The 18,682-nt window shown below is 48.7% G+C and overlaps 1 protein-coding gene across 3 annotated transcripts in view; it reads right to left on the bottom strand.

Annotated features, from left to right (window-relative positions):
* CORO1C (coronin 1C) overlaps positions 1-18,682 on the bottom strand; it is a 47,666-nt gene that overhangs the window by 5,775 nt on the left and 23,209 nt on the right. For all 3 annotated transcript variants that reach the window (XM_014875008.2, XM_014875009.2, XM_088176204.1), the window contains exons 2-6: positions 16,462-16,661; positions 6,855-6,977; positions 1,737-1,866; positions 827-1,008; positions 190-309 (exon numbers count right to left, since the gene is read on the bottom strand). In XM_014875008.2, the coding sequence (XP_014730494.2) occupies positions 190-309; positions 827-1,008; positions 1,737-1,866; positions 6,855-6,977; positions 16,462-16,661 (755 nt within the window). The remainder of the gene's footprint in view (positions 1-189; positions 310-826; positions 1,009-1,736; positions 1,867-6,854; positions 6,978-16,461; positions 16,662-18,682) is intronic.

The raw sequence follows: 18,682 nt of genomic DNA on the forward strand, positions 1-18,682 counted from the left end.
AAGCTCTGGCTGCTCCATCCCTGCAAGTGTCCAAGGCCAGGCTTGGAACAAGCAGTGGAAGGTGTCGCTGCCCAGGACAGGGGGTTGGAATGGGATTGGCTTTAATGTCCCATCCAAGCCAGCCCATTCCATGGCCCCAGGGCTGCAGGGCTGGCTTGGTAACTGCCCAGGTGCAGTGTGGGGTCGTACCGGGTTCCACAGGGCCAGCTGCCGCTCGCTCATGCGGCTGAAGCCGGTGGTGAAGATGTTCCCGTCTGCCAGGAAAATGGCTCGCATGGGCCGGGCTCCCTCGTGGGTTTTCTCTTTCTCCTGGAAGAGAGGAGCAGGGCAGGATTAGCAGGGAACAGAACAACCCTTGGAGTGGTGGCTCCTCTCTGGACACGTCGCTCCTCCATGCAGGAGCGATATCCAACTCCCCTTCCCTGCTGCTTGGGAGCAGAACGCAATCACTGAACCACGGGAGAAGGGAACATTCCTGGCTCGTTTGACAATCAGCCTCTTGCAAGGCTGATGGAAAACCTCTTTGCAAGCTACAACTAAAGCTCTGCTTTGCATGCACAACTCTGGAACTGTAATTATACAAAAGGATTAGATGTGGAATTACACTCCTGTAGGTTTAGAACTGAGCCCTAAAATCCCGGTTCAAACACTAATCCAAATAAACCCAGACAAATCCTCCAACCCCTACTATTCCTCCTGTAATTTCTGAAGAAAGCAACTGAATGTGGTGTCTAAACTGAGCAAGAACGTTCTTTCTTCCACATTTTCTTGCTCATTCCCTGCTGGAGTGAATCTAGTTGTTTCTTTAGTGATTAAGCAAACTTACAGCAACAATTTCTTGTTTCCTGGGGTCGATAACTCGGACTTTTTTGTCTTTGGAAGCTGTGCAGATGAGGCTGCCATTGCGATTCCAGCTCACATTGTAGATCATATCCACGTGCATGTCGTCCAGGTTGATGAGGGCTTCTCCTGTTCCCACATTCCAGATGATGATGGCATTATCACAGCCTAAAAAGGGAATTAACAGCTCAAATCACAGCATTGGGGTACACAGGGGCAAAGCCAGAGGTGAGGAACAAGGGATAAACCCCCTGAAGCAACAAAGATTTTTCTGGGGAAACCAAAACCCAGGCTGGGAGCTCAGGAGGGATTTTTATCAATGGAAAACACTCAGCACATCCAACAATCCCACTGAAAGGACTCACTTCTTTCCTTGGGACCCAACCCATGGAAGCCTCAGATCAATGGATGATAAATTATCCAACTTATTTCCATAATGATGTGACTGATTTTCAGCGGTCAAAAGAATTTCATTCCATGGCCTGTCCTGGCCAAGGAGACAATTTGGAAAATGCTGACCATGACAGCTTGTGGGAGAACAGCTGGACTCTGGGATACTTTGCAGAGACCAAGGGAAAGGAGAAACACTTGGGCCTGTTCTAAAAGTATATGAGAACAGGGGTGTGGGGAATGCAGATGTAAATTGTTACTGCAGATGAAATAAAGTCTGGAACAACTTTCATACTCCAGTTCCAGACAATTCCTTGGTGCTTATCCCTGTAAACTGCAGATAAAAAAGGCTGAGACAGAGAGGGGGCTGTGAGCCACGTGTCCCATGTTCCCAGCTACTGCCAGGGGTCTTGTGATTCACAGGGATGTGAGGAGCTGGAAAAGGAAAAGCTGGAGAGGAAGGGAAGCAGGGAGGGGAGGCTGCTGCCCGTTCCTGTGCTCTGTACCTGCGCTGAGCAGCACATTCCGCGCCGTCGGATGCCAGGCCACGATGCCAACTCTCTTGGAATGGCCTTCTAGCACTACCACGGGCTCTGTGAGGGACAGGGTGAGCCCATTCTCAGGAATCTGCCACACCTGCAAGGGAAGGGAAGCAAAGGAAAGGTGCTCAGTCAAGGGCAGCCCCTCTGAGGAGCGCGTGGCTCGGCCGCTTCCCGCGTCCCACAGCCGCCGGAGCTGTCACCTCTCCGTGTCACCAGGAAGGGAAGTGGGGAGGGAATCATTCCCAGCTGTCAATAAACCCTTGGCTGATCCATGAGCAACATCCTTCCTCGCTCATGTGCCAGCACAAACCCACAGCTCCTCATGGTGCAAGCCCTTTATTCCCATGTCCATGGACCCACTCTGCTCCTGCTCATTAAGGAGTCTGAGAAATCCCCCCTGCAGCTCCAATTCCACGGGAACAAGCTGCTGTCTTTCCAAACTATGCTTGTCCCTCAGAGGGATGATGCTGCAGCTCTACCACTGCCTACTTTTCATTTCTTTAGGAACACCAGCAATTTATTTTCCTGTTAGATTCAGGATCCTTTCATATCCCGTTTAATCAGGGTTTAGTCCTGGAAGAAGCCAGAGCAGCCCAAATCAGCACTGCCTGTTCACTTCTTGCCTGGTTACACAACCCTTCTGTTGCAAACTTCCTCAGGGAAGGGCCACCGGGAGGAGGAACAGCCCCCTGAGGATGCCACAGCACTGGAATTCCAGCAGAAGGGAGGTAGCTTTTACAGCTGGCAGCGACCAGGGATGGGACAGACAAACCCATCACCCCAAAGCCCCAGGGCAGGATCAGCCTCACCAAAACTATCCCTCCAATTCAGCACTGGACAATCATCTCGGAATTGAATTTGATCTACATAGAGTGTAATAAAAAATGCCATGGAATTCCAGGGAGAGCCCCTCGGGGAGCAGTTGGAGCTGCTGTAGGTAGGTGGCAGCATTAGAGCACGTTTGCTTTGCTTCCCATTGTTTGCTTTTCCTAGAGTTGGGAGAACTGGGCTTGCCAGACCCTGCCCACGATGCCCAACAAGCTGAGGGATGTGAGGGAGTGGATTTAGGAAGTGAGGCAGACTGAGATGGACACGTGGATTTCTGCACTAATCCCAGTTTTTCCCTCCTCAAAGGAATGACTGGCACTGGGAAAAAAAACAGCAAGATGCAGAGAATCTCAGTGGGTACCAGCTCCCCTCTAAATAACCCAAAACTGATTTAGTTTGTCATGAATGACCACAATGGGAACACATCCCCAGGAGAAGATTCCTCTGCAAGGGGTGAAAATGGGCACAGCCCCAAGGCTGTCACAGCTCCAGGAGCCTTTGGACAAAGCTCTCAGGCACAGGGTGGGATTGTTGGGATGTCTGTGCAGGGCCAGGATCAAACCAGGCTCACAGGGAAATTACAGAACTTTAGATGCAGGATTTACCCTGCCAACGTGGGGGACTCGGTTCTGTTCTGCACCATCTGAGCCAGGAAGGACCCTGAGATCCCTCTGAGCAAATGCAAATGAGCCAGAAAACTCCAGAAGCAAATTTAAACATAAGACAGCAAGTGCAGGGGGTGGGAAAGGGAAGGGAGGCAAAATCCCAGTGAAAACGGTTTTTTTTATAAAGCCTCTGGAGGACAGATGGAATTTTCTGTCAGGTAAAACCCTGGTAGCTGGCAGCAGCTGCAGAGCAGTGTAATCCTGGGCAGATTTCAGATTACTGACCCAAACAATCCTGCCTGCTACTCCCAAAAATAATAAAGAAACGAGTGTCAAAGGTCAGGGCGTGGTCCCAATTGGCCCAGCCCCTCGTTCCTGAACAGGATCAAATCAGGTTCACAGGGAAATTACAGAATTTTGGATGCAGGACTTACCCTGCCCAGGGGAGGACTCAGGATGACTCCAAGGAAACCTTCAAATGCTGTAGGATTGCCTGGGCTTTAGGAAGTGTTACCTGCTCTCCCTCCCGGGGGTGTCTGGGTGTTTTTTAGGGGGTTTGATGTTATCAAGGCTGTTTGTTTGTGCAGGAGGAAGTGAAGCTGTGGCACAGCTGAGGGAGAGGTTTGGGGCTGCAGGAAGGGCAGGAGGGGAAGGTTTTGCACAAACAGAACGTGAGAAAGAAAACAAAGCAAACTTTTCTTTCATCCCTCTTAAAGAGAAGCAAAAATTACCTCCTTTGGCTCTGCACAAGTTAAAAAGAAGATTAAATCCATGTCTAGAAAAAACATTACTTCCTATATCATATATTTCAATTTTTATCACTTTAAGTAAGGAAGCAATTGAGTTTGAAGCCTGGATTTATCCATGGCCCTGCTCCCATATCCCTGCAGGAAGAGGCTCTTGGTGCATCATTTTTGTAGGGTCACACCTTCTCCTTATTGTCCCTGTCCTGGTTGGTGGCTCAGGTCACTGCATGGGCTCTCTTTGATTTTTAAAGGAATTTGCTCTGCTCTGGTCTTTCCACACAAATTCCTTAAAATCCACTTTCTGATGAAGGAAATTTTCCACATCTGAGGAAGGGCCTCGATACCATCTACAAATCTTTATCCACTAAAACATTTTCCAGCTGAACAAAACGCCTGCAGTACATCAGAGCCATTCAGCACAACATCAAGCAGGAATATTGAAGTAATTCCTCATTTTTTGGCACAAGGAAACAATTCTTCCAAGGAAAGAGGCCACAGAAAGCATTTGCAAGGGCTCTAAAGAAAACCTTTGGAGAAGGATGTCAGGTCCTCTCCTCTTTCCCAGTCCCCTCTCCAATGTTTGGTATTCCCAACACCAAACCTGTTCAAGGTTTATGTGCAGGTGTTGTAAAAATCTGGGAATTTCTTTAGAGGAAAATGTTTCTGGCTTTGGATAGGGCCAAGTGAAGCTTCCTTGTGCCACACGGGGGCTGCAGAGTTAAGGCTGCAGGGAATCAGCCCTCTCCAGCTGGAGACAGTGGTTTGTACCTCAAATCCATGTTTTTTCCCTCAATACCATCCCAAATCCGAGTTCTCTCCCTCACATCAATCCAAATCCATGTTCTCACCCTCAATATCACCCCAAATCCCCATTCTCTCCCTCAATACATATCTGGCTGATGTAGCTGAGATCTCAGGTGGCAGAGGGTGAGATCCTAAATCCCCAAGTGCCAGGGCACAGATGGTCTTTAAGAACAAGGTCTTTTTTCCAGCAGCTGGAATTGCCACAGAATTCCCCACATCACTTTTCCCTGTCTCCCCCCAGCAGAGCTCTGAGCCCATGAACAGCCTGGAAAGCTCCCTGGATTTATTCCCTGGGTTTGTTCCCTTCAGGATGCTCAGGGAGCAGGACCCAAACTCTTTGTTAAGGAAAACAGGACACTGAACTATCCATGCCAGGCTAGAAAAGTAATTAAAACTGGGAGAGCTCATTAGCTCATTCCCAAAACTCCAAGCCAGGGGTGCACACCAGTGCAGCTCCCAGCTGTCCTGAATGATTTGGGATCCATCATTTCCCATTCTAAACCTCCAGCTAATCCCCAGCATCTTCCAAACCCTGCCCATCCCTGATCCTGGAAGCACAGCAAGGACTCACCTATTTCCCCTTCCACTCCAGACAGGTCACAACAAACACAACCACAAAGGTGCAGACCCCCAGGCAGCTCCACCCTGACACCTTCCCTCATGGGTGCTGCCTCCAGGGATGGATGGAAGCTCATCCCCACCTTGGGATGTGTGGAGAACCCCCAGAGTCCAGCAGGAGGTGCAGATTCCTGCACTTTGTGTCCACATCAGGATGGTGTGAGGGAGAGAGTGTGGATTTGGGATAGTGTGAGGGAGAGAGTTTATCCACTTGGACAAGCATTTGGACAACTTGTAGCTGACCCCTGTTCAGTTTTTCTCCACAATTCAGTCCCTCTGGAGCCTCCCAACATATTTCTCATTGCACTTGGATTACAGACTTATTTTGCCTCCAAGGAGGCAGCTCTGGGCCTTCAGTGATGCTCACATTTCAGAAACATTCCCAATGCTCAGCCCTTCTACATCCCAGTTGGAGAAACATTCCCACATCCTTCCAAAGCTCAGTTCCAGCCCAGTAGTGAGCCTTGCAGACACAGAAGTTGTTGTTTTGTTTAATATTAAATATAACTCGTTGTGTTAACATGCTGCAGCTTCCAAGACTGAGAGATCACAGGCGAGAGCTGTCCCAGGAAAAGCCTCTTGGGATGAATCCCCTCCCAAACATTTTAACGATGAACAGAAGCAAAGGAATTTATCTGACATGATCTATAATAAGATTTCAATATAACATTCAGCCTACAGCATTTCTAAATATGGCCAAAGATCTCTGGAGTTATTTGGCATTATTTCATCTTCCAAGGATTTTCTTTCACTTTTTCTGCTGTGTTTGCATACACAGGATTCCACATCCGTCATGGAGTGAGCCTGGCTGGGCTATCACTGAGCTAAAACAGCTCTCAATCCAAGGTTGGCAGGTGCAGAATTTGGGATTATTTTTATTTATTTATTAAAAAAAAAAAAAAAAAAAAAAAAAAAAAAAAAAAAAAAAGACCTTTTGACACCTGCTCAAAACTTGGAGATAAAGGGAAAATTTCAAGTGACTCACTTAAATCAAGGGTTGAAGGAATCCTGGAAGCTGCTGGGCTCATTCCCTTCCCATCCCTATTCCCAACACACAATTCCACATCCATTGGGATATTTGAGGTAAGGAACCACCTGTCTTCTCAAAGCTCAACAAACCAGAACACCTCACCACAGACTGGCACTCTCATTCCTCTTCCCAAACACCAAACAAATGCCCAGGGGAAGGAATAATGGAAGAAATTCTTCCCTGTGAGAGTGGTGAGGCCCTGGCACAGGTTGGCCATCCCTGGGAGTGTCCAAGACAAGGCTGGACAGGGCTTGGAACAATCTGGTCTATGGAAGGTGTCCCTGCTTGGAATGGGATGAGCTTCAAGCCCCTCCCAACCCAAACCATTTTGGACTCTACCCTCACCTCACTTAGGAACGGGAGGTTCCTGGAGACACCTCCAGGAATTCCAGAGTGCTTTGGAGCAGGAGTTCCAGCAGGGGGCAAAGGGCAGCCCGCAAGGAGCACTCACCATGACAGTGCAGTCCTCGGAGCCGCTGGCGATGACCTGGTCATTGTGGGGACACCAATCGATGTCCAGCACCGGCCCCGTGTGGCCACACACTGTGGGGTAGGACTTGTCAATCCTGCCTGTCTGGAGGGAAGAAGAAGAAAAGAGAGCTGTGAAATCTCGAAGGAAAAGTGCCTCCCAACCCTCTGTTTGCTCTTTCATACCCACAATTCCATGAGATTTGGACTCGTGGATCAGAACAGGAAAAGGACCAGCAGCTCTTCCCCAGCATCATCGAGCTGGGAACTGCCCAGGGAGCAAGGAAAGGGTTCAGAGATCCAGCACAGCAGGGCTGTGATCCCACAGCTCAGCACCTGCTGCCACACCAGCCCTTTGTCCATCCCAACCTTCTGGGAAGAGCAAAGCTCAGATGAATCTGTGCTTCCCAACAGAGACAGCTGAAGAAAACCAAGCTAAAAATGTCACTGGAGGGAATTGCTGGTCACTGAATTTACCAGCTCTCCCTGGTTTCTTAAAACAGAAGGATTTGCTTGGATGGCAAGATTTTAGGATGTAGTTGTGCAGAGGAAAATATTGTTTGGAGGAATAAATGTTGCCAAGGTGGACTGTGACAGTCACACCTGAAGCACATCTATCTCTCCATGGCCAGAGGACTGAGGCCACCAATGCCAAGCTCCCTACAGGGATAACATTTCCAAAAAACAGAGCTAACAAGCTACTTAAACCTGAACTGGGACAAATCCAGTGATGCCAACCCAGCTAATGCTGAGACACCAATTCTGCCCCTGGGTCTGAGAAGCTCCTGAAGATCCTGAAGCAACTGATCCCCCCTGAAATAGCTGATTCCACAAAGGAGAAGGAAAAGGAAAATCACTCTCATCACCCTTCTCTATCTTGGCCAGGCCTTGCACACAAGGGAAGCAATATTTACAATCCTGAAGATGCACAGAAGAAGCAGCAGGGTGAGGAGGAGACTCCTCCATTTGCACAGCCACACCCCTGCTCCTGCCCCAGGGGGTTTTGTTTCCAGGGAATGACCTTTTCAGGATGAGTGATGGGAGAAGAGACAGGTCTGGGATGGGGTCATCTTCTTTTGTGTTCAAACACAGCAGAAGAAATGGTTGGAATGTCACTTGTGCCATTGGATGGTAACATTCCCCAACCTTGGAGGTGACATTCTTTAATTTATGCCTCCCACCCTGCTCCATGTGGGAGGCTGCTCCTATTCAAGGCTGATAACCAGAATAATGCTGGACATTGGCTTTTGAGGAGCCCTCAACAAACAGCAAAACAAGATCTTGATCCCAAAAGATCCCACGAGCTCCTCAATGGACAAACTTAGGCTTCAAAATTAAAAAAAGTCTCAGTGATTCAGCTGCTTTTGGAATTATTAAAAGGGGAAGAGTTGTAGAAGAAAAGCCATAAACCTGCCATTCAAAAATTAAAGCCTGTGTAATCCCTCTTGGATGCCATAATGTGAAATAGGATTTAAAAAATTAATACACCCAACTGCCATGTAGAATTCATCCATTTTAATTTACCCAATTAAAAGGAGAACCATGCAGAGCACACCAACTGCAGAAGGCACATGACAGGCCACAGACAAATAGAGGCCTGAACCAAAAAGGAAAAATAGGAATAATAATGTAAAATGTCAGGGACAGCCTGTTCTGGCTGCCTGGCAGGAATCAGTGGGATCCTCCAGGAGGAGCCCCTGGTAATTTTTTCCAGGCTGCACGAGCACTTGTCAGTTCAGTTTTGGGCTTTTACAGTCATTTATTACTGTGGGGAGGCAAAAAAAAAAAAATCAATTTGAGCAAATTAAACCCCAAACTTCACCTTTCAGTTTTGATCATGATGAACCTGCACAGCCTGAGCAGGAGCAGCCAAGAGCCTGTGACAGCAGTGACACCCAGGAGCTGCTTCCCACACCTGGGACAGAGCTCAGCTCTTAAACCAGGACCCTGCACTTCCATAAAGAGCTTCCAGAATTATGGAATGGGTTGGAAGGACCTTAAAGATCATCCAGGGCCACCCCCTGTCATGGGCAGACACCTCCCACTATCCCAGGTTGCTCCAAGCCCCATCCAGCCTGGCCTTGGACACTTCCAGGGATCCAGGGGCAGCCTCAGCTTCTCTGGGAAACCTCTGCCAGGGCCTCCCCACCTTCATAGTCAGGAATTTCTTCCCAGTGTCCCATCTAAATCCACCCTCTTTTATCTTACAGCCATTCCCTGTGTCCTGTCACCCCATCCTTGTCCCCAGTCCCTCTCCAGCTCTCCCGGAGCTCCTTTAGGCACTGGAAGGGGCTCTGAGGTGTCCCTGGAGCCTTTTCTTCTCCAAGTGAACACCCCCAGCTCTCCCAGCCTGGTTCCAGCCCTCAGAGCATCTCCATGGCCTCCTTTGGACTCTCTCCAACACTTCCATGTCCTTCCTGTGCTGGGATCCCAGAGCTGGAGGCAGCTGTGCAGGTGGGGTCTCACCTGAGCAGGGCAGAGGGGCAGAATTCCCCTACAAACATCCCCCAGTCCCTGCCTGCACCAGGACAGTGACACCAAACCCCGTTTCCAACAGGGAACAGACAGGCAGGACAGGGAAAGGAGATGTTATTTAACAGCAGTGTGGGAGAGGCAGCAACCTCAAGGTTTTTTTATCCACAAAGAATTATCTAACCAAGGAAAACAGGACAAAACAGAGCAGGAGATGTCCCACACTGCAGCTCCCTGGGATATGGCAGAGGAAGAGCCCAGGGGCATCAACATCTTCACATGAGAGGAGAGACTCTGGTGCTCATCAGGCTCCAGGAATAATCCCAGAATCATCCAGCATGGAAAGATCCTCAAAATCATCCAACCTGTCACCAACCCCCACCTTGTCACCCCGAGCGCCACATCAGGTCCTTCCTTGGCCACCTCTGGGCACGTACAAAAATGAGCATCAACCACCAAAAACGAGCCTAAATAAGGACATAAAGATGCTGCTGGAGGCCCCAGTGGGGCGAGCAGGAGCCCCAGCCCTTCGAGAGAAGCTCCAGCCTTGTGGTCAGAGGCACCAAAGAGCCTCAGCAGAGCAGAGGAAACCACGGTGCTTTCCTGAGCCACGGCCCCGAAGGCGCCGCATCCGCCCCTCGTCACCAACACCTCCACCAGAGACCCTCCCAAGGCACGGTGGGGACAGCACAGGACAGCCACCCACGGCACCACCCCGGGGTGATGGGCACCTCATCGTGATGGGCACCTGTGAACTCGGGGATGGGTTTTTTTAGCATCTCTCAGCATCGCTTTTGCAAATTCCATCCACCAGATTCCTCCTCCCGCCAGCGTTTCCCCCACCCTGGAGGGAACCCCAATCCCCAGCTTTGTACCCTGCTCAGAAAAACTTGAAAAATCAGTATTTTAGAGGATTTGGCAAAAGGGAAAACCCAGGAAAGCTGCAGTAGGGTTGTAAAACCCCACCAGGGTGCAAAAAAAAAAAAAAAAAATCACCAAATCCCATGGTTTTCAACACAATTCTTTTCCAATTCCAGAACACCACGAGGTTTGGCAGCTGGGTGTGTTTCCATGCTACTCTAATGCTCCCAGGTTTGGGGATTTATTTATTTATTTATTTGTAAAATGTAATCTTATAATTAGGAGAGGATTTTAAATAAATCTCAAGTGCTGATACACAGCTTAAAATTAACTTCAAGAAATTCAATCCTTCTCATAATCCACTGGGGCTGTGTTTCGACACATTCCTGATAACTTTTGAAATCTGGAGTGGTATTTTTTAAAGTGTTGGTCCAAAAGGTGAATTTGAGGATTTTTAATAAAGTTGTTGTTGACTGAACACACACTCAAAATTCAGTTGTTTCAGCAAGGGGCGAATTTGCCTTATTAAATTAATTTTAATTATTAAATTAAGTATTTCATGTATTCCAGATCAGAAAAAAAAATGTTAAATCATCAGAAATATTAAACCCAGATCAGAAAAAAAAGTGACAGATGAGAAGAAAAAAATATATAATTAAATCCAAAAGGGATGGATAAGCAACACAAGAAAACTGTTCCTAAAAGTGGGAGTTCTATGAATTAATTTGAGTGTCTTGTGATCGTTCCTCTGCCAGAAAAGGGCATTTGGTGGCAGGAAACAGCTCATGGATTATGGTAAAAATATCAGGGAGAACAGCTGCTTCCCCAGCCCATGGCTGTGCTCCTTGAAATCTCCATTTAAATTAGGGAAGTGGCATCGAGTTGCACAAGCCAAAGCAGCTCCCCCCTCACTCTGCACAAGTTTGAGGAAGGAAATCAGGTCACAACTGCAAAGTTTGAAACCCCAACCGACTGCACCTTTTCTCTGCTAGAGAAAATACTCTTCTTTTCTTTAAATTGTAGATTTTTCCCTACAAAAAACCTCCGAAATTTCATCCAGGGAAATTGAATTTCTGAGCACTTCCATCTCTGGCTGCAGCAGCTGGGCCTGGAGGAGGCAACTGGGAGAAAACTGGGCTGAAATGGAAGCTCCTGCCCATGCCCAACAACCACCCTAATCCAGGCATCCAGAACTAATCTGGAAGATTAGGAAGTGTAATTCCCTAAAGATCCTCTGGAAAATCAGGCAAAAAGACACCACTGTGCTCTCCAAGAACCCCTCAGCAGTGCTCCCGTTCTCCTTGTCACCTCGGCAGCTGCAGGGCTGTGACATTGGATATTGGAGAAATTTTCTCCACTGGAAGAGACTCCCCAGGAAAGTGGGGGAGTCACCATCCCTGGAAATGTTAAAACACAAGAACTGAGTTATTTTGTGATGTGGTTTAGTGGGAATGGGGGCATTCGGTCAAAGGTTGGACTTGATGAGCTTGGAGGTTTTTTCCCAACCTGAAGGATTCCATGATTCTATGGTTGCATCCCAGGCTGCCACAGAATGGCTTTAAAAAGGAATTAAAAAAAAAAAACTCAACACAAACAGTCCTCACAGCCAACCCAACCTGCAAAATCCCATCACTCAGAGCTGGAAGTGCAGCACAGCTCCAGCATTTCCATGGATATCTGTCCCAGAAATGACATTACAATTAAAAAGGGACAGAGTCACTGTTTTTTTTCCTTTCTAAAACATGATTTCCAAAGCAGTTCATCCCCCTGCTTCTTCCCAACTGCAGGAAAGCCAGTGGGTATCCCAGAGGCTGAGGGCTCTGGATAAAGTGGTAAAACCCTGCTGCTGTCCAAGGAGAAGGGATCCACAGGGATCCACAGGGATCATCCCAACCAGCTGGGAACAGGTGATCCCCAGCACAACTTCCATTTTCATTACTGGACAGAACCTTAAAATTGCAGATACTTGTACAGACCTCTGACTGTAACATAGGGGATGGAGTTTGCTGGGTTTTTCCCCTGAAGGAATGAGATCCATTAGCCCCTCTGCTGCCCTCTCTCCCCTACTACATTGGAACCTGATGATCCATTGGAATCAAGCTGGCAGTGATAAATATAAACTTCTTTTTATAGAGAAAAATCCAGGGTGAAATAAAAGGACAAAATCCATCATACTCCCCCTAAAATGACTGGAAAGGCTGAATAAACCCATCACAGCAAAAGCCTCCTGATTTTATTTTACACACCAGTTCAGAAAAGGATGATTTTTTTTTCCCTCAAATCCTTCCTGATGGAATTGGAATTGGGATGAGCTGCTTAACAGCTCTCATATGCCATGGATGAACACCAAGACCTGTCACTTGCAGAACAACATATTCCTTGGAGAAGATCATTCCCGAGGTGTGCACGCCCCCACCCACATGTTAATTGCCTCTCAGGGCACCATCTGATTCCAGATCCTGCAGGAATGCTGCTGGTGTGAAGGGGGTGCAGGAAGGGATCAGGAAAATGGAAAAATCTAATAAAAGCTATATCCAAAAGGGACTGAATAAACCTCTGGTAAAGGCCTTATGTAACACAACTCGTGGCTGAACGGATCTTTCTGCATGAACTCAAACAAAAAGGAACATTCAGAGCAGGTTTTTCTGTGCAGATAAAAAGTGCAAAGAGTTTTTGAGGAGGGGGCAAAAAAGAAATTTTTCTCCATGTATGTTGGAGCATAGATCCAGCACCAGAATCACCTCCTGAATCCAGGTGTTTCCAAGTCATCCTACCCAACATATCAGGAAACCCAGAGAATTTTTATCTGGTACGTTCCCTGTGTACCCAGAGCTTTCTCTGGGATAAACCTCAGAGAAAACCAACTCAACAAGCAGGGAAGTTTCCAGTTCTTTCCCTGCTGAGCAGAGTTGATGCTGATTACCCTGCTCTTATCACCTACACAACCCTGACCGAGAGGAATTACAGCTTTTCCAAACTATGCGGCCCATTCCAACAGAGGCCAACCCTGCAGACCAAACCACCTGTGGGAATTAAATTGTCTTGATGCTCAGCAGCTCCTGCCGGAGCATGGGAATGGCGAGTTCCTGGCAAAGCCCCTGCACATGTGCGTGCAAGAAAACAGGAAGTTCAGACAAAGCATTTCCACAGCCAGCAAAGCCGGCCCGGCCGCACCGGCTGCGGCTGCTCCGGGAGCTGCGGGCATGGAAAGGGGATGGTGGAGGGCGGAGAGAATCTCAGCACCACGTGGGGGCTGGGGATGTGGGTGCACAGGGGTTAATTACGGCACACACGGGGGTTAATGAATTCCCGAACGCACGGGTTAATTACCGCACACAGGGTTAATGAATTCCTCCGCGCTCAGGTTAACACACACGCGGGTTAATGAATTCCCACGCACGGGTTAATTCCCGCACACAGGGTTAATGAATTCCCACGCACGGGTTAATTACCGCACACAGGGTTAATGAATTCCCGCGCACGGGTTAATTCCCGCACACAGGGTTAATGAATTCCCGCGCACGGGTTAATTCCCGCACACACACACACACACACACACACACACACACACACACACACGGGTTAATGAATTCCTGCACACGGGTTAATTACCGCACACAGGGTTAATGAATTCCCGCGCACGGGTTAAATCCCGCACACACACACACGGGTTAATGAACTCCCGCATACACACACACGGGTTAATGAACTCCCGCGCATGCATACACACACACACGGGTTAATGAATTCACACACACTCACACTCACACACACACACGGGTTAACGAATTCCCGCGCACGGGTTAATTCCCGCGCACTTGCCGCGCCGCGCCCCCGCCCCCGCCAATCAGCGCGGCGGCCGCGAGCGCTGCCATGACCATATAAGGTAAAAAGCCGCGGCCGCCGCAGTGCCGCTGCGGCGAGCGCGGGTGCGCGCGCGCCGAAGGGCGGGGCTTGAGGCGGAGGGGGCGGGGCTTCCCCGCCCTCCGGTGTCCGCTCCCCCCGCTCCGGTACCGAGCACATGGGTGCGGGCAGCGGGGTCCCGGCGGGTTCATCCTGCCCCAAAAACACCCCCAGAGCTCCCGCCCAGCACCGGGAGCCACCGGCTCGGCAGCGACAAACCCCAGCCGTAACAAAAGCCTGTAATGGCAATGAAAATCGGCAAGAAAAAGCACATTGAAAGGAGTAAAATGTGCCCTTTTCTGTGCTCACCCCGCACCGAGGGTCAGCCACATTGCAGGTAATTCCCAGTGAGCCGCAAAACGCTGGGTTTGAGCAGCCACGATGTTATTATGGGACATTTCCCCTGCAGAAATGCAGCAAGTGTATTTTTATGGCTCAGTTTTAAAACCAGCCCAAACCCTGGGCTAAAAGGAAAATTGCTCTTATTTTTTTTTTTTCCTTGAATATAACAACAAGGATTTTGCTGCGGGGAGCTTAATAAGTATCTCTGCTAAACGAGCTCAAAGAGAAATCCAAATGTTATTTAGGGTGTTGAAGGAACTGAAGGAACAATTTCATCAGCCCAGGCTATAAAAATAAATGCGGAACACAGGAACTGGTTAGAGCAGAGCCAGAAAAGCACTGCATTGCAAAAGAACGTGTCAGGCTGGGGGTGAGGGACACAGCTCCTCCAGCTTCCCATGGAACCTCCTCAGATGTGGATATTAAATGGTTGTGGAAGGCAGGAATGGAGCTGAGGGCACCAAGGCAGTGATAAATAGAGGGTGGGAGGAAGAACAGAATGGATGTGAAAATAACACCAAAGATGGTACTAAAAACGCAAAAGGGCACTCAGAATTAGCAGGAATTTCTGCCAGGGACTGAGAAAACACAGAATTATGGAATCACTGATGTTGGAAAAGCCCTCTTGAGACCATTGAGTCCAACTGTTCCCCCAGCACTGCCAAGGCCATCATGTCCCCAAGTGCCACATCCACAAGGCTTTTAAATCCCTCGAGGGATGGGGACTCCATCACTGCTCAGGACAGCCTGTTCCAATGCCTGACAACCTATTCCATGAAGAAATTTTCCACAATATCCAATCTAAGCCTCCCTTTGCACAACTTGAAGCCATTCCTTCTGGGTCTGTCCCTTGTTCCCTGGGATCAGAGCCTATCCCCACCTGAAGGTCCCCCCTGAGCCTCCTTTTCCCCAGGCTAAGCCCCTAATCTCCCTCATCAGATCTGTGCTCCAAACATTGGGATATAAGAGAGGAAAAGAGGGATGCACATCCCTGCCATTGGCATCTGTGCTGTGATGCAGCTGAAGGAGGAATTCCTAATCCAGGGCTGTGCCACCACACATGGTCCAGGCAGGAGGAGGACACGTGGCCTGAGGATGAGCCCTAAGCAGGGAAGGGCTGCTCATCACAGCAGCAAACTGAGCTATTTTGGGAGGTTGGGGTTTGGCTTTTCTGAACACGATGGAGACCTCGCTGCCTCTGCTCTGCCCTGGCCGGGTGGGAAGTTGTGCCCAATCCTGGGCACTAATTCTGTATTCCACAGGGCAGATCTGGAAGTGGAGCTGGGAAAGCAGCTCAGGACTGATGACAGACTGAGGACAACTTAACCACAGGCTTAAGAGAGCAGTTTGAGGGTCACAGAGAAAAGAATGTTGTAAAAAAAGATTTTTGATCACAAGAATTTGCTGGTTAGGAATCAGAAAGAGATGAAAAGAATCTCTTTCGGAAGATGGATGTGACTTTTCAATGCAGGACCAGGGACAACAGGAATGCCCTTCTTGGAACCAGCTCATTCCTTTTCATCCCTCTAATGTGGGGCTGCAAGGAGCAATTAGGTTCAGGTGCATTCCTGAATGAATTCTGCAAGGAGCAGCTGGATTCAGAGAGTTCCAGGTTTAACTCTCAAGGAGCAGTTGGGCTCAGATGGTTCCTGGTTTAACTCTGAAAGTAGCAGTTGGATTCAGGTGGTTCCTGAGCAAAGTGACAAAAAAAAGCTGAATCCCTGGCGGTACAAAAACCTGACTTGATCACACAGAGGCTTCTAAAATACAATTCTACGTGCAAAGTTCTGCCAGAATGAGCTCAGATGAGTCAAGCAAACAGCTTGTTTGTTGTGTTTAATGCACAGGAAGCATCAGACTGATTACAGACACTAAACACATTCATACATGGCACCACCGAGCAGCCGCTGTCACCACAGCCGACACTTCCCAGCCTTGATTATTCCCAAAGAAACGCTGGCATGACAGCACAGCCTGAGCAGGGAGTGAAGAAACCTCCCAGCAGCACTTACCTTGTGCAGAGGCAGCACCAGGAAGGCTCCCCCACCGCTGGCATCCACGATGATGGCCACGAAGCGGGGGTTGACGGCGCAGAAGGAGCTGTCCCAGGTGACGCGGGACACGCGGATGTCATCGTAGCACTGGTCGTTCTTCACCGCCTGCCCGAAGACGTGCCGGAATTTGCTCTGTCGTACCACCCGCCTCATCGTGTCTGCAAGGCATGGAAAAGGAGAGGGTCATTTCCAGGGAAAGGATGTGCTGATTGTCCACAAAATCCAAGGATTTTGTCATCAGCTCCACGGCCGCGCTTTCGGCGATGCTGATTTGAGCACCCGTTTGTAGGATCGTGGAATGGTTTGGGTTGGAAGGGACAGAATTCCGGAATGGTTGGGGTGGGAAGGGATGTCTGGAGATCACCCAGTCCAGCCCTCTGCCACAGCAGTGACACAGGAATGCATCCAGGTGGGTCTGGGATGTCTCCATCCACACCCTCCCTGGGCAGTCCACCCTTCCCTCCATGGGAAGAGCTGGAATTCCACATGGTTTAGTTTGTGGCCATTGATCCTCACCCTGTTGTTGGGCACTGCTGGAAAGAGTCTGGCACTGTCCTCTTGGCACCAAACACCTCAAAGCTCATCCCATTCCACTGCCATGGACAGGGACATCTTCCACTATCCCAAGTTGTTCCAAGTCCCATCCAACCTGGCCTTGGACACTTGCACCTCCACCTTATGATCTGCCAAATTCTCAGCCAGCTTTGCCTTTTCCTTCTTTTATAAAGTAAAATTTCAGGTTATTTTGCACCCAACCCAACTGCATTTCCAGGGGGCTTTTACAGAATTTGCCAGTTAAGCAATAACTTCCCCATTGTAAATGTGTTCCCCGACTGCAGTAAAGGAAGTTCTTAATCCCAAAAGCAGTTTTTAGACAAGTCTCCACATATTTTCAGGGATAAATCTAGTCTTGGATTGAACTTGTTTACTTTCAAGTCAGACATGGTCCAGAAGATGTAAATAAAAATGCAAGCTCTCAAAATCCGGTGTTCCTGTGAAGTGGTTCCACATGTTCCCTAGCTTCCAGTTCTTTCTTCTAACTCCAAAATCATCCTAAAAAAAGAGTTTCCTAGGCAGAAAGGAGTAATGGAAACAAGTTAATGACTCCAATTAACTTGGTGTGTCTGTAGCATTTCTTGAGAAAAATTATTTTCAAGAATGCTGGAGTTAGAATAGAGGGAAAGGGAATTGGTGTGGAAAATTCCAGCACCTGGGAGAAGACACAGGCTCAACACAAGGGATACAACCTATGGATCCCTCACATCTGGGAAGGGCTTTTCCCATCATCCCAGACTTTCTCCCTCAAAGAAAAGGGAGCAAAAGAGGAGCCTCCATACAGCATCTTGCTTTTACATATGGGAAAAATATTTTTGTCCCAGTCTCTAGGGATAGCAAAAAAAAAAAAAAAAAGAAAGAAAAAGTAAAAATAAGCAGAGTCCACCTCCTATCTCGCCTCTCAGGAGGTCCCCAAGCACATGGAGAGGCTGGGAAAAAGTGCTCAGTCACTGGAGCTCCTCGCTCCAGAGTGAGAGACTGGGAATGTGGTTCTATCCCAAATCCCTGCTCCCAGGCTGGCTGCTGCAAACATGATGAAAGCTTAGAGGGCTGTCTGTGACTGCTTTGCAGGAAAGCACCGAGCCTTGATGGCTGTTTTGTAGTCTGGGAGGTTAAATAAAAAATTCACAAGGACAAAAAGCGGGATAACTGCAGGGAAGCGCTCATCAGAGCCGGGAAATGCCACGGAATGTGTTTGAAGAGGAGGAAAATGTTCCAATTAATGAAACAGACAGCTCTGCAGTGAAACTCTCCAGTTCTGCAGAGATAAGGGAGAAGAAGCAGAGGATTTGTTTTCCACCAGAATTCATTTGGCAGCTGGCACTGGTCACTTCCATGGCAGCTCAGCTGCTGGGACAGGGATGGACCAATGCCACTGGAGCCACCAGTGTGCCCAGTCCATGTGGATTTGGGGTCAGTTTTGTGATGCCTGTCCCAGGTGTGGGGTGGAAGCCACCAAACACCTTCCCACTGAGCCCCAGCACTGGTGACACAGAGCCAAGGGCTCCACAGTCATTCCCAGCCACAGAGAGTAGGTAGGGGTTCCCCACAGTACCTCTTCCACACTGGTATTTTAAAGAGGATTAAGAATGTTTAAGAAAAAAATAGGTTTTAAGTGCAGAAT

Source organism: Sturnus vulgaris, chromosome 19 (assembly GCF_052056855.1).
Source record: "Sturnus vulgaris isolate bStuVul1 chromosome 19, bStuVul1.hap1, whole genome shotgun sequence".
In the NCBI taxonomy this organism is placed as follows: Eukaryota; Metazoa; Chordata; class Aves; order Passeriformes; family Sturnidae; genus Sturnus; species Sturnus vulgaris.